Here is a 15,185-nt window from a genome sequence, read left to right as displayed (position 1 = left end):
CCTTCCAGAGCGGGTAGGAGCCAGCTTGTTTTTGAAGTGCGTCAGCAAATGAAACTGGTGGTGGGTGGGTGGTTTGGGTAGGTGGACTGACTTGTTGCTATGGTTTTCTTTAATTCCTCTGTCTCTCAAGAAGATCTTGCACTTTTTTTTTTTTTTTCCTTTGGGGAGTCTGCAGACTTCCTTGTTTCTCACACCTACACAGAGCCCGCTGGTTCGGTAAGGAAGTGGGATTCATGCTCCTGCTGTGCAAGAGCCTTGCACAGATTAACTGAGTGACCCGGCGGGTGCGTGCTCCCACATGTATGCAGGAGGAACTCAAATAAGGCGCTGTGCTGAAAGCAGGTCAGGCCCCCAAGTCTCCCACGCTTTGGAGGCCATCTGCTCCGTCTGCGGGGGGTTTAAACCCTGAATCCAACGGTCACATTTCTACCTGTCGTCCCCTCCGTGTGCCCTCACCTCCTGGCCATCATCACGTGTCACTTGGTTGTCCCGGGGGTTTTGGACTGGCTCTGGAAGGGTGCGAGGGCACCATACCTCTGTGAAGTTTGTTCTTACATTCTTCTTTGGGAAATGACTTTAAATTGCCTCAAGATGTTAGGTGTTGCAGTAGGAGAATGTCTAGGGTATAAGGGCTCTTCCCAAAATAAGTGGTGTAATTCCGCTGCTGCTTTCATTTCGAGCTGGTTGGGAAAGACGAGTGTTTACAGGGGTCGGTCTGTGTACGCTCGTACCCTCCAAAATCCTCCTCCGTAAGGTGGGGCAGAATCTCCAGCTAGGAGTAGAGCCTTGGAGGATGGCACGTGGATGCCCGTGGCAGAGAGAGTTTGTCTTCTTTGTGCAAAATAGAGCTGGGAAGTCCCCCTTCTGCTTTCAGGACAAAGTTTATTTTACAGTTTGCAAAGAAAACAGGCAATTGAGGTGTTCTGGCAGATTTTTCTTATGGGTTTATTTCAAACTGTGAAGTATGTTCAGCATGAAATATTTCAGTTGCCATTTCCTTAAGCTATGCAAGACTAATGATATCTATCACTCACGCCCCAGAGTGATGGATCTTTAGCGAGCCAGGACGTATGAAAGACTTCAAGAAGAGAGAGGGATCAGTGATATTTAAAATAAATAAATGAGGGGGGGAGAAAAAGCAAAGTTAGGTTTGAATTTGCTGCAGTGGAAGCCCTTGCAATATGTTTAGGCAGAATGTAAAGGGTTGGCATTTGTACTTAATTCGGTGCTTGTGTTAGCAGTGCAGTTCCCCTTAAAATGTGGCTGCTTTGAAGTAGTCCAGCTATAAGAAATGGTACGGGGGTGGCAAGCTCTTTCCGCAAACATGAAGTAGCACAGAAGTTTTGCATTAGTTCATGCTGGCAGCCTGTCCGGATAACCCAAAGAAGTTAACATCCCCGTAATAATTCCTCCCTAGCGCTGCAATAAAATGTCCTGAATTGAAGCCAGAGAGCTGGTCTTTCTCTTGTATCTGGAGGGACTTTCCTCTTTGAAGTATCCCTGACTTGCCAAGTTTATGGGGTATTGTCTGTTCACTGGCATCAGAGAAATGGGGAGGGAGACCACAACAGTTTGCTTGAATTCGTGAGGCGTTTGCTGGGGCTTTGCTTTCCCTTATTTATTGGTAATCAAATACTTGTTTTCCTGGGGAATTCTTTGGGATCTGTTTGGATGGTCTGGCAGGGTTTAATGGCTGTGGTCTGTTGAAACAGCTTTGGGAATTACGGAGGGTGTGGTCCAGAAAAAAATAGTCTGTCCGCTGCAGGATGACGGCAATCCCTGTTGGGGCTCTGCAGCCGAATGCTTTCCTCAAGTCAGACCACCCTTCTTTCAGGAGGAAACACGCATCCGAGCAGATGCAGCTTAAACCCGTTGCTCGTTAGTAGGTTTTAGTTCTGTTCCTCGCAACGCGATCATTCAGCGCGTACAGTCCAGCCTGTCATTACTGAGTCTGGGGCGGAAAGCCAAGCTACTCGATGCAGAACAATCAGATGGTTCTTCCTTTCCTTGGTTGGCGAAACAGTTGTGACTTCGGGGCAGATCCAGCTAACTGGTAACTGCGTAGAGAAAGGTGTTCCCAGGAAAGGTGACAGCGCCTGGATAAGCCTTTCAAAGCCACGAGCTAGAAATAAGCTGCCTTCAGCTGTTCCTTCCCCCCCCCCATTTACCAATTCTACACTGGGCACAGACTCACTCATGGTTAAACTTATTGTGAATTAGTTCAATTTATAGCGGATTAGTTAGCTGGGTGCATACTCTGTGCACCTTACACAAAGGTATCGGTCTGCTGCGTCTTACGGCTTTGCTCTCCCAAGGGCAGATGTCAGCTCTGCTGGTTAAAAAACCAGTTTGGTACCAACTGCTGGGACGTGAGACACGTCAAGGAGCGTTTGTCCGTGCCGTGGGGTTATCCTGCCTCCGTAATCCCGCTCCCCTGAACTGCTGGGTAGTTAGCTGAGTTTCTCTTCCGCTCATCCTTGGAAATTGTGTATATTCTGTGTCGAAGATCTTGCAAGGCAAGGCAGGAAGGGAGAAGAGGTGAAATGTGCCCGTTCTTTGCTGATTTTTTTTCTTTAATGTGATTCTACAATCCAGATTCTTAATGATCTGCAATATTTAAGAACATGCCAAAAAATAACCACCACAGAAAATTATATTAATTCTGAATAAAATGTCAGAAAGCAAAAATTTTCAATTTAGAAAAAAAGGTAGGTAAATTTTTAACAGTTTGTGTAGGTAATCTGAAGGGGAGAGGATACCAAGTTCCTGGGAAAAACTACAGAAGAGACATAAACTTAGAAATTTTTTTAAAATGCGTGACTGGAAGTTAGAGTTTAATCACGTGTTTCTAACAGTTATTAACCACTGGAACAGACTACAGACAGACATAGTTCATCGTTTCCGATGCCTTCTAAAGAAAGATAGGATGCTTTTCTCAAACAGATGCGTTACTTAATCACAACTTTGGGCTCAGTTAATGAGCGAGAGCGAAGGGCTGATGGTGCTCAGAGGTGGGCCAGGCTGTAGCCGATCAAAGCGGTGCCATTTAAACTCGGCCTTTGATTTATTTTCTAGTGAAATCAGTCGCTTGCTTTGCAGCTCTTCTTCCGCAACAGGTTTTGCGTGGACCGGGGAAATAGTTGTGTGTGGTATGGTGATAGTGTTTGCTTACCGTCCTCCTCTGGCACAGGCAGTAGGCTGGAGGGCAAAGGTGTAAGAGGGCTATTCTGCTGTGCACGAGGTTTCTGGTTGGATTTCTTCAGGAGCAGAATTGGGTGATGGAGAGGAGCAGGAAGGAGAAATCATTGCACAGGTTTCCTGGTACCTGGCGTTACTAGTTGTGTCACTCTGGTATTTTAGTAGACCACTTTGGATGTCAGGAGAAGGAATCGGCGTGGCTGGCTTTGCAGACGTGCAGTGCCCGTGTGGGTTGTTCTCCTTCCATCCCTTTGAAACAAGTACAGGCTCCTTGTAGTGCCTGATGTATCATGCGCCTGTAAAAGCAGCGGTGTACTGCTGTTTGCCCAGTGCTTCATACCTGCATGGAAACAGTGCACCACAAAAATATATTTATTCTCAGTCACCTGCAAGACTTTGAACTTGCAAACCTTTACACAAGAAGGTTTTCCCCTTGTGTTTCTTAGCAAAGCTCTTTCCATTGCCCCAAGTTAGTCTTGAATGAGTTTGCGTAGGTGGTGGTTGCTCCATCTTTAAAAATGATTGAGAACTCTTTGCATGATGTCCTTGCACGTGGTGAGCATAACTGTGTGTTAGAAGCTTGTGCATGTCATATGCGGATGTTTTTGAGTTTCTTTCATTCTGTGGCTGTGTAATTAATTGCAGTCACATTATCTCTGATATTCTCGCGTCAGAGAGAAGTCTTGGCTGGTTGCAGTGCTCTGGAGATGTATTGCATTTCATTGAGGTACGCGTACTTGTAAAGCCGTTTGCTGAATCCGGCATTCATAAAGCAAACCTCACGATCTTCTTTTGTGTCAGGCAATGTCTCTTGTTTAATGGCAAAGGCTCTTAACAGTTGTTAACAAAAACCGGTTGAAATAAAATACAGTTTCATACTGCATGATTTTAGCGCTCTGTATGAGCAGGCAACTGGTGTGCTGCCAGCATCTCGAGTGAAGGTGAAGCTCGTAACTTCATTTGCCTTCCAGGTAGCTTTTCCTCTGGTACCTCGTACTGGGATGACCAGGCACGGTCCACATCCTGGTACGTGACGGGGCACGGTGCCCTGCCTGGCTGTAGGTTTCTAGGAGATCCCTCGTTGGCGGTGGCTAAATCGGCAGGGTCTGTCTGGGAGATGAGGAGCCACCCGGGCTTCTCGGCGAGGGTAGGGCACGCTCGTGCTGACGAGACGCTTGGCTTTTGGGTTTGCATCAGTCTTGTTGGAGGCCCTCCAAGGAACGGCTGAGGTCAAATGCTCCAGTGTCAGTGGTATGTTAAAAGCGCTGTTCCTCAGAAACATGCGCAAGCGTAGAGGTTTGCTGTTCCCCTCGTTCCAGGCTGCTCCCCTAGCACACTAGCTCTTTCGGCAACCTTGCTTGCGGTTGCACAACATCTGTGTGCAAGCCAGGACCCTGGCATACGGTACTCTCAAATGATCACTCTTATTTCCATGTTAAAAAGGGAGATTTTTCCAGTTTCTGCTTTGAGGCTATATCTGTAAATAAATTTTAGGATTTCTGTCATAATTATCACCACCAATTACCTGCTCAAGCACAACTTGCAAGATCACACCTCTTAAAATACAGTACCTTTGCTAGCTCGCATGTGGCTGATTCATATGTGTGAAGGTGTTAGGCATCCTGACCTAAACTGAAACAATCATTGTGTGACAGCCATTGAACGTACGCACGGTACGCACAAGAAAGCTTTACTGGAAACGTTCGTTTCATTTGGCTTTTTTCTCTGAACTGCAGTGGAAAGTCAGTTAAGAAGCTTGAAAAAATGACAAAAATCAAGCCTGTCAGCAAGTAACAATTACTCGCATGCGAGGTATTTCTGCAGTGTGGTTCATTAAAGAACTTTTCCTTCGCTGCTGCTTCATCACAGGGAAACTCCTCCTGCACAGGCTCTTGAGATGTGCAGCCAGGTGACAGCCATCGCTCGCCTGACAAGCAAATCATGTTATTTTTCAGAAAATGGTTACCCTTTCTAGAACTGATGGTTTATGCTGGTCTGTGTGTAAAATATTATTATTGCTATGCTCATTGTGTAATACTGGTAGAGTAAAATTTTCAAATGCGATTTAGATGCAAAAACTCTTCCTCTGTCTGTACTTACAGCCGCTGAGTAAGAGACCGTGCTTCAAAGGGTTGGTTGTCGAAATAACCCGTTGGTTACTGGTCAGCAGCTCAGGGAAACCGTGTTAGTGCATCTCTTCGTTATGATTGAAATTTGACAGTATTCTGTCCACTAAGTCTGGTCAGGTCAAAGAACCAATTTAGAATTAAAAAAAAAACCTGAATAAGTAAACTGTCATTTGGACAAAGGATGTTTTTATTTGAGTATGTTTTATGAGAATATATCAAATAAAGTATTGGAGTGTCGGTTTTACTAGACAGTTTGAATGGGTGTCAGGAGAAGGTACCAGTGTGGCTGGCTTTGCGGACGTGCAATGCCCGTGCCGGGTTGTTCTCCTTTCCCACCTCTCTGTTAATTGCTAGAAGTAAAAACAAACTCTTGAGAGTTTACCTGAGATGCTCTGGGCAGGTAGAAGGTATTGCAATGGTGAGAGGGGTATCTCATGTGAATATTGACCAACTTCTTTAAATAGTAGCGCTGCTCCTCTGTAGTCAAAGACGCAACTTTTATTAGTGTTTTCAAAGTCATTCTGACTGCAGCTGCTTGGGAGTGATCAAAGGCAGGAGTACCAGAGACGGCCTTGTGCGCTCCGCTTCACAGAAAAGCGGGCAGGATATATTGCTATTCCCATTTTAATTTGTTTTTTCAATAAATCAGGCTTCATTCCTATTCATCGTGTAAAGCTGTTGGATCGTGAGCCGCTGCAGAATGCTAACTAATTTCATAATACTCTGCATAAGGTGACCCACTTACAAGTTCATCCTTCAGTCGCGTTTGAGCTCTGGTCCTGATTTATGTAACAGCATATTGGTTTCATCAAGAATTGTCTGATTGCTCACTGTGTTGGCTCCTTTCTGACCTGTACATGATTTGTATTCTCCTCAATTTTAGGAAGAACTTTGTGTCTCTGTGCACATATGGGCAGAAGAACATTAGTAAACCTTTTAAAAAGTAGTCAATGCTCTGAGTTTTTCTGTCACTTAAAGATATATTGGAGTAGGAATTAAAAGGAGTTTTAAGAAGGCTGCTGCAGACAGGGCAATGGAAACTTAGCACGAAATATCCCTCGTTACTTTGCCCTGTCTGTGCATTTCTGGACTGTGATTAACATTGACTATTGTATGTTATGAGTCACAGTCCCTTTGATTCGAGGGCGGGAAGGCAGGACAGTTCTCGTTCCTCTGTATTTTGCTCACGCTCTTTTGTTTCTGAACTGAGAATCAAATCATAGATAATTCCATTGTCTTTACCTTAATTCATTGTACTTACCTTAATTCCGTTGTTGTAAAGAAGTGTGCTGCCTAAATGTATGAGGGCTAGAATGATTTATTGCACTTGCTTCTTTAAAAATACAGTTGGAAGTTGTTAACCAGGGAGCTAACATAGCTGAGGCACTTCCTTAACATCAAGTATGAGTCTCCATTGCTGTAGGTTTTGGTTTACTGAAAACTAATTAACCTCACAGTCCTTCAGGATATCACACGGTGCAGAAAGGTGAAATAATCTGTATTGAAACCTGCGTATGAAGATATAGATCCTGTTCCATTTTCTCTTGCAGCATTCGTTCTTCTGCCGACTGACGGAAGATAAGAAATCTGAAAAGTTCTTTAAGGTTTTTTATGATCGCATGAAAGTGGCACAGCAAGAAATCAAGGCTACTGTCACAGTCAACACTAGTGACTTAGGAAATAAAAAGAAAGATGAAGACTCAGACAGAGATGTACCGAGCAGAAAAAGAGGTACTCCCCAGTTGTTCTGTTTCTGAAGTGACAAGGGAGAAAAATGCTGTGTTTTGAACTCGTTTCAGTTGATGCAATAATGCTCTGGTCTCTGATCCCACAGAGCAAAGTTCAGAGATCAGTGGTGCCCTGGCTCAGGATTTCAAGAGCTTCATCCCCTCTTCATCCATTTGTGAGATTGTGCTATTGAAATGATGAAAAGTCTTTGTGAGATGAGACTCTGCCGCCTTGTCTATCGTGACAAGCTGCCCAAATCTGATCTGTAGTAACGACCCTGGACTGTGGGTTGTGGTCAGTGCCTTCTCTAACAATGAGTGGAGAATTCCTCATTTTCTTCTATAGCAAGTCCTTTTATTGTAACTCCTGATAGTGCTAGATGTGTGTGCCCTAACCAATTAATATCAGAATTTTTAACTTTAATGTGATTCGCATAAAAGGTGTGAAGAGAGTGACATGATATCCTTCTAAACTCGAGACCCTCACATCGCACTAAACATACTTACCAGAACGAACTGACGATGAGTAGCTGGCCTGCGTGTGAAACAGTAATGGGAAACGTGTGAATAGATTTTTCTGGTCCCCTTTATTCAGTTTGCCTAAGGAAGATCTGTTCTTGTGTGTTTTTAGTGAGAGAGCCTATGACCCAAATTACCGAGGAGGTCCGGGATCAGTTACTGGAGGCCTCTGCAGCTACAAGGAAGGCTTACAACACTTACCGGAGGGAGGCTGACCCCGATGACCATTATTCGGCAGGAGAAGGAGCACAGTCCACGGCCGACAAGAGCAAAGATGACCTGGAGATGAGTGCTGTGATCTCAATAATGCAACCCATCCTCCGGTTCTTGCAGCTGCTCTGTGAAAACCACAATCGAGATTTGCAGGTACAGCCTGGTTACTGAGCAGGCACCCTCGTGTCGCCTCGTGCCGTCACTGCTGTTACGTCGGTCTTGCTAATCCCGTGCCTTTTTAAATTGATACTTGACCGACTATTTTCTTTGGCTTTGAAGATAATCCAAAAAAAAGTATTTATTCCTTGCTGGACAAATACAGGGAAGTCCAGTTATCCAGTGTTCAGTGATCTTTTCAATGTATACAAAAGGTGGTGGGATCAACACTTGATGTCACTTTTTATAAGTACAGACTTAAAGCAAGCAGGTGTTCTGCTGTGGAGTTACTGATCTACTTTTGAGAGGGGAAGGAAAGAGGAAAAAAAAAAGTCTTGTAGGAAAATAAAGAGAGCATTGGGACTTTGGTTCCAGCAGCCCTCAAGCAGTTGCTTACCTTCCAGCAAATGGGTTCTCACGGGTTCTCATGGACCTGTTCATGTGCACGGAGTTGAACACGTAGGGATGGTATCAGGAAAGCCTCAGCTGGCGTTGAATCTGGTGAGAGACTTGAAGGGCAACAAGAAGGGTTTTGAGGTTGTATCTGCAGCAGCAGGAGACTAGGGAGAGCATGGGTCTGCTGCTGAAGGGGACAGGGGCCCTGGGTGGCAAAGGACATGGAGAAGGCCAAGGTGCTCAATGCCACCTTCACATTGGTCTTTCCTGGTAAGACCAGCCTTCACAAGCCCTGGGTCCCTGGGACCAGAGGGGAGTTCTGGAGCAAGACGACTTACCCTCAGTGGAGGAGAATTGGGTGAGGAAACATTCAAAGCAGCTGGCCATGCACAGGTCCACAGTGCTTGGTGGGATGCCCCAGGCCCCTTCGGGAGTGCTAGGTCCAGTCCTGGGCTCTCGAGTCCAGCCGGGAGTCTCAAAGATGACTCTGGGACTGGAGCATCCGATGGACAAGGAGAGGCAGAGGGAGCTGGAGAGGTCAGCCTGGCAAGGAGAAGGCTCGGGATGTCTCACCCGCGTGTATCGATACCTGACGGGGGGTGTGAAGAGGACGGGGCCAGGCTCTGCTCAGACAGGGCAAGGGGGGTTGGAGTAAACAGTCTCCAAAGGTCCCTGCCAGCCTCAGCTGTCCTGTGATGCTCTGTGACGTGTTTGTATAATTTTAAATAGCGAGCCCAGAACTTGTACATTAGTAATCTTATCTAGCGCGTGCCTCCACAGGAGATAAGATTTTTGCTTACAAATGGACTGCAATTAATGTGATTTTTGTTCAGCATAACCACTGCTGCTGGATTAGAATTGAATGCAAGCGAGGAGCTAGGGAGATGCAGTACAATGTACTAAATGCCCTCATAAAGGAGGAATAATTGCCGTGATTGCGTATTGTTGTACGGCACGCCAGAAGTGTAGGACCCTGCATGAGTGCTTTTCAGACCTGCCAAATCACTTCCGCTGAACTCGAATGCCCTGCTGCTGGCAATATTTGAAATCAAATCTGTATGGTAATGTTCCTGTGCTGCGAACGTGTAATTCTTTTAGCATTTTATAGGTGCCGAGGTTACATACATCAGGGTTTCTCCTAATTTTTTCAAAAAACTATTTGATCTTTGTTTTGTCAAACAATTTTCATGCCGTTAGCAATGTCGGAGACAAGTAGGACGGCAGTTTTATGTGGCAGTAGTCCAAACCGCACGCACATGATCCTTTGCTGCCGCTGTCTTTGGCTAGGCACCGAAAGCTGTAGGAGCAAAATTGAATTCAAGCCAATGCAACTTGGCCTGAGCTGTTCACCATCCTGAAAAATTAAGTTCCCCAAACAGCAGGTAGTTGCATTCAGCTCTGGGAGAAAAACTTTTTTTAAAAAAAAAAAAAAAAAAAACAAAAAGGTGAGAGGAACAGTTTTTCAAATATAATCCTCTTGCTGCTTGCCTTTCTCCTTCAGCCCTGAAGGGGAGGCCGGGGTGTCTGCAGCTTCAAAATCTTTGTGTCTGCAGCCAGCACGTTGTAACTGAACTCCTTATCAATATTGCCAACGGACTCACTGCTTCAAGGAGTAAGACAGACCTATTCTGGGAGCTGTGTGTCTTCCAAAATTGCATAAATTTGATTTGAATTAGAAGCGAATAGGAATCACCTGCCCGGTGCAGCTGTAGGTTTGTCAAACCGAGTGTTTTACAAGCCATTAGCAATTATGAGTAGCCTGATGTGCAAAAACAGGAAAATGCAAGTCACGGCTGGAAGAGTCGATATGTGTTTTAAAGGAGGAGGAAGCCTTTGCGAAATGGCTCAGGGAGCTGCAGTTCTGTGCCTTTTGCATCACAGTCATTCCCTTCGCAGATCGCACTGCAGTTTGTTCCACGCTGCACAGTCGGGATGCTGTCCCCTTCCAGCTTACGCCACGGGTCTGGAGGAGGAGGTGCAACATCTTCTTCAAATTGATGCAAGGACTGGGACAAATGGGTGGACACTTAAGTACGTTTTGTTACCCGCTTCAGGCTGAATGCATCAAATTTTGCTGCGGAGCACTCTTGGTATCTCTGTTGCTCTCTCAACACACAGATATTTGGGTGCTCTTATTAAACTCGCATCAGGTCTGACCCTGGTTCTGCGTGAGAGCTCGGCCCTGAAAGCAAAGCTCTGGATCGCTGTGGCCAGCCTGTTGTCTGCTCTGCTTTGGCCGGGCTACAGCCCCACCGGTTTCCTTCGGAGGTCTTTTCCGTCCCTTCTCTTTTCTGAAGGAAGGTGTCCCTGTGTGCTACAGAATCAGTCACGAGAACTGAAGCTCGTGACAAGCCGAGCGAAGCATCCAGGGAGCGCTTTGCTGGAAGCACGAGCGGCGCTGGCTGGAGGCAAGGGGGAGAGGCGCGGGGATTCCTGGCGGGCAGGTGCTCTCCCTCCGGAGTCGGTGCCGGGGCAGGGGGTACCCAGCAGCCTTCCTTCCGCACAGCCCAGCGTGCAGCTCCAACCGCGCACTTAAAAATCCCATCTTCATGGGAAAAACGTAGTACTCCAATTCTCTCTTTAAGTGCGTTATTTCTGTGAAATAAAAATATTGTAGTAATATGCTAGCCAGTCATGCTCAGATTAAAGGTCTAAGTTGGTAGGTTAAATACTGCTTTTGTGCAAAAAAAGCAGGAATTCATACAACTTTTAACATTGGATTTGACTGTTTCTTTTATTCATAAGCCCTGGAGACAAAGCCTAGGTAATAAAGAACGGTAAAGCTCTGCATGCTGCAGGAGAGTGATTCAATTGTTTGGCTAGTGGAGCAGTACTGCTGCATGCGGAGAATGAGCTGGTTTAGCTCGCCATGTTTTAGGCAAGAAGTCTGTGTGAGAATTAACTTTATAAGACCAGAGAGCAAGCCTGTATTCAGTGAAAAATGCCTTGCCTTACCGGATTGCTTGTAAAGAAAAACCTGATCATTTAAAAATACCTCTTTACTAAGACTTTCTTCTTATTCATGTTCGTTCTTTACAAAGTTTTTCCAATTAGGGATCAGATTTCTGTTAAAACAAAGACTGTCCAAAGAAGACATTTAGACTTTTGGGGGAATTACCCACTTAAATGCTAGCACTGTTTCTTCCAAGGACTCTGTGTTCATCCCTGCTTGAACAAACCGGGCTAGTATTCTGCAAGTAGCCAATCTGATTTCTAGTCATCGTGTTTTCTCTAAAGGGTACTCGGCTTTAGGTTGCGTGCTGGGGGGGAAAAAAAAAAGTCTCCAACACTTTGACATGCTGTAGAGGCATCAAGAACTGGCTGCAGATCCTGCCTTTGCAAGCGTAGCCATACCTGGTCATGTATCCCAGAAACTTACCCTGAAGCTGCAGGAGGGGAGATGGAGATGGGATGTGAGGCAGAAATCCTTCCCTGTGAGGGTGCTGAGGCCCTGGCACAGGGTGCCCCGAGAAGCTGTGGCTGCCCCTGGCTCCCTGGCAGGGTTCAAGGCCAGGTTGGATGGGGCTTTGGGCAAGCTGGGCTAGTGGAGGGTGTCCCTGCCCATGGCAGGGGTGGCACTGGATGGGCTGCGAGGTCCCTGCCCACCCAAACCAGGCTGGGGTTCTAAATGGGGAGGACTGGCCTCCCTAAGGAAGAACAGTAGTGTGAAGTCAGCTAAGTATCTCCAGAAGGTTATTCACAAAGGTAGGAACTTCAGCGCTGCCTGACTTTGAGTGCACTTCGTCCCATCAGAAAGTATTTCTCTCTGAACTGAGTACAGAGGATCCTTAAAGCTAGGCAGTATGAATGCTCTTTTCCTCCTTTTCTCTGCAAGATCCACAAGCTGCGTATTTTTCATATGTTCTAGCTGAATCTGCAGTTCTGTCGCTCTTTATTCGGAAGGCAGGGTCTTGCGGATGGTAGGTACCTCGGGTTCACTCCCGCTGAAAGCAGTAGGATGGCACGTTCAATATCAAAGAGTTGTGTTCCCGCTCCGTAGCCTGTGAGATGCTCTGGAGGACAGAAAATTAGGAGCTCGATCTATGCTGGCTGAGACAGCAACAGACATTCCCTGGGGCAGTTTCTCACAGTGCAGCAGGGTCTTGGTTTCTACATTTTTTTCCTTCCCCTTGTTCAGCCATCTAACATTGTCCTTCTGCCCCCCGTGCCTCATTCCACCTTTTTTCCTTTGTGTTTATTGCCTTTGGATCACGAAGCTAAAGCTAGTATAAACCTAGCTATAATCAGAATAAACGCCGTGCTGCAGCCAGAGAGCATTTTGTTTCATCGCTATCGGTATTATCCATTACTTTTGCTTTTTTTTTTTTTCCTGGAGGGAAGGCACGAGCTCCAATTTCTGTAGCATCAACCTTTCTGCATTCTGACAAGTTAATCAAAAGTCAGGATACTAAATGAGCAATCAGTTGAAATGTGCTGAATCACTGTCACCTTTAGTCTGCATTCATAGACAGCATTTTCCTTTTTTAGCTTAGCCTTCAATTGAATCTGGCAATTTCTCAGTCTGTTTGCCTTAAAAGACTTATTAGTCTGACGCAGGCACGAGAGGCAATCAGTTAACGGCGCTCCTCTGCAGGCTTGCAGAAAAGACCTTGCTGGTTCCACGGTCCCATGCATCTTGTTTGTCTGAGGGTTTTTTCACCTTTCACGTGAAGTGTTTTGTAACCTGCTAGAGTTAAGCTAGACAGGAGTTCTGCTGAAACTCGGAGGAAAAGGAAGTGGTAGTATCCATCCATTTTTACAGTGCACCACTGGGAACACACTGACAAACAGCATCTGAGTCACTGGGAAATTGTTTTTCGTTAATTGTCCTTGTTTGTTTTGGTTGGGTTTGTTGGGTTTTTGTTGTTTTTTTTTCATTTGGAATACAGGAGAGAGGAAACATGTTTAATCCATGCTGATAAATCTGGCATTTCATTAGAGGAGCTGCTCCGAATCAGCAGCTTTAAGCAGGGATTACAATAATTATGTGGGAAGAAATGCAATTGAGAGAATTGCATTTCAAGACGCCTTCCTTCAAGGCATGCAGTCAGGTGCCTCCTTGCTGCTTGCGCAGGTGGTGCTGCTGTGAAGCCAGAGCCAGGGAATTGCTGCTTCTGTCTTGGAGAAAGGTCTCGGGAGGAGAGCGCCCGGAGCGATGGTTAGCAGTGAAATGGAGCAGGGAGGCTAGGAGGAAAGCCTGCGGGCTCAGGAGAGCTTTCTGATCTGCAGTGAATGGCCTATTCCATGTTGGGTTTCAGTGCTCTAATGGATGCACTCTGTTTATTGCTGCTTGTCTTCTATAAAATTTGAAGCCAACAAGCTCCTCAAGAGAGCAGCGCATTGCAAGCAGGCCCTGAAAAGGCTTAAATTGCTTGTCCAGGCTCCGCTGAAATTAGAGCAATATACTATGCAGTGCAATTGCGGGTTGATGAACTTAATAAAATGTTATGATCCAAACATCAGTTTGCATGGATCTTTTTTTTTTTTCCCCCCTTCCCTCCCGGCTTTGACGCCCTCCTTGCAGAATTTCTTACGCTGCCAGAACAACAAGACAAACTACAACTTGGTGTGCGAGACACTGCAGTTTCTGGACTGTATCTGTGGAAGCACAACTGGTGGACTTGGACTTCTTGGTCTGTATATAAATGAGAAAAATGTAGCGCTGATCAACCAGACGCTGGAAAGTTTGACCGAGTACTGTCAGGGGCCTTGCCACGAGAACCAGGTAATACATCCATAGCTGTAAAAAGCATCACCCTTTCTCCGTACACCCGCGGTGCGTGATCTGCTGGGCTTGGCTGTCAGTCTGCTAGACTTGTGTTGTCTGACAACGCTGCTCGCTTTACTTGCCTGCCAAAGGGGTTTTGGTTTTCAGGTTTTTTTCCCCCATAATAAACTCGTAATAATCAACTTCTCTTTCTCGAGGCCCCCTCTGAGGAGTTGAACCACTCAAAGCAGTAGAGATTTTTCTGCTTTGCTAGGATTTAAGTTGTTTTATTAGACTCGACAGACAGGGTGAGTGGGGAATTTTTGAACTTGAAATACTTCACAGTAAAAATGTTGCTAAAGCCAAGCTCTGTTGCCTGTTGTAAATGAAGACAGAAATGTGCCCTCCCAGCCTGATGGGAGAAGGTTGAGCTCTGCAGCTTCGCTAATGAAGATGATAACCATGCTGAGGTTGTTTTCAGACAGTCTTGGGTGTAGAACAAGGTGCATGTCACTGCTTGCACGGGGACGTGGCGGTGGTTCCCCATGAGCATGGTCAGGTGTTGGAGAGGACCACCAAGTGTCTGCTGGGGGCTGAAGCAGCCTCTGTCCAGCTCCCCAAAAACCGTACTCACTGTCCATGGTACGTTCTGCTCCGAGCAGGAATAACTCTTTGGTGGTGGTGGTTTAAGTAACCACGTTACTGAGAAGGCATGACTGAATAATGACAATAATCCTGTCGGGTTAAAGCAGTTACTGACCCACAGCTGGACTTGGTCTGCTCTGTGCCTCGAAGGTTGAATAATCAGCAAGGAATACGGGAAGACACTGCACAAGCAGGAGTTTTTAGGTGCTCATGAATTACGGTTTGCTCCAGTGGGAAGGATCAGAGGGCAGGGGCAGCTGTGCTTTTCCACGCCACCTTCCCGCAGGTCGTACAGCCATGTTTTAGAGCAGCATTGCCGGTTAGTGAGGCCCATTTCTTCTGCTTTTGGTCTAAATGTGACTCTTGCTATAACTGTTTCAATGAGTCAAATGAAGCCTGAAAGTCTAGAGTAAACCATACTAAGAGATAGCTACCCAAACTCTGGCCACTCTATGGCATCGACTCACCAAATAACATGTGCGGTGTGTTAGAGAA

General features: G+C 46.0%; 1 protein-coding gene across 9 annotated transcripts in view; it reads left to right on the top strand.

Annotated features, from left to right (window-relative positions):
- Window positions 1–15,185, top strand: part of ITPR1 (inositol 1,4,5-trisphosphate receptor type 1) — a 185,368-nt gene that overhangs the window by 130,256 nt on the left and 39,927 nt on the right. For 8 of the 9 annotated variants that reach the window (XM_054837654.1, XM_054837656.1, XM_054837652.1 and 5 more), the window contains 3 exons: window positions 6,878–7,058; window positions 7,686–7,939; window positions 13,863–14,063. In XM_054837654.1, the coding sequence (XP_054693629.1) occupies window positions 6,878–7,058; window positions 7,686–7,939; window positions 13,863–14,063 (636 nt within the window). The remainder of the gene's footprint in view (window positions 1–6,877; window positions 7,059–7,685; window positions 7,940–13,862; window positions 14,064–15,185) is intronic. The other variant, XM_054837661.1, reaches the window with a different exon arrangement.

This window comes from Grus americana, chromosome 11 (assembly GCF_028858705.1).
Source record: "Grus americana isolate bGruAme1 chromosome 11, bGruAme1.mat, whole genome shotgun sequence".
Lineage (NCBI taxonomy): Eukaryota > Metazoa > Chordata > Aves > Gruiformes > Gruidae > Grus > Grus americana.
The sequence above is the reverse complement of the archived record's forward strand: the minus strand, read 5'-3'. Positions and strand labels throughout refer to the sequence as shown.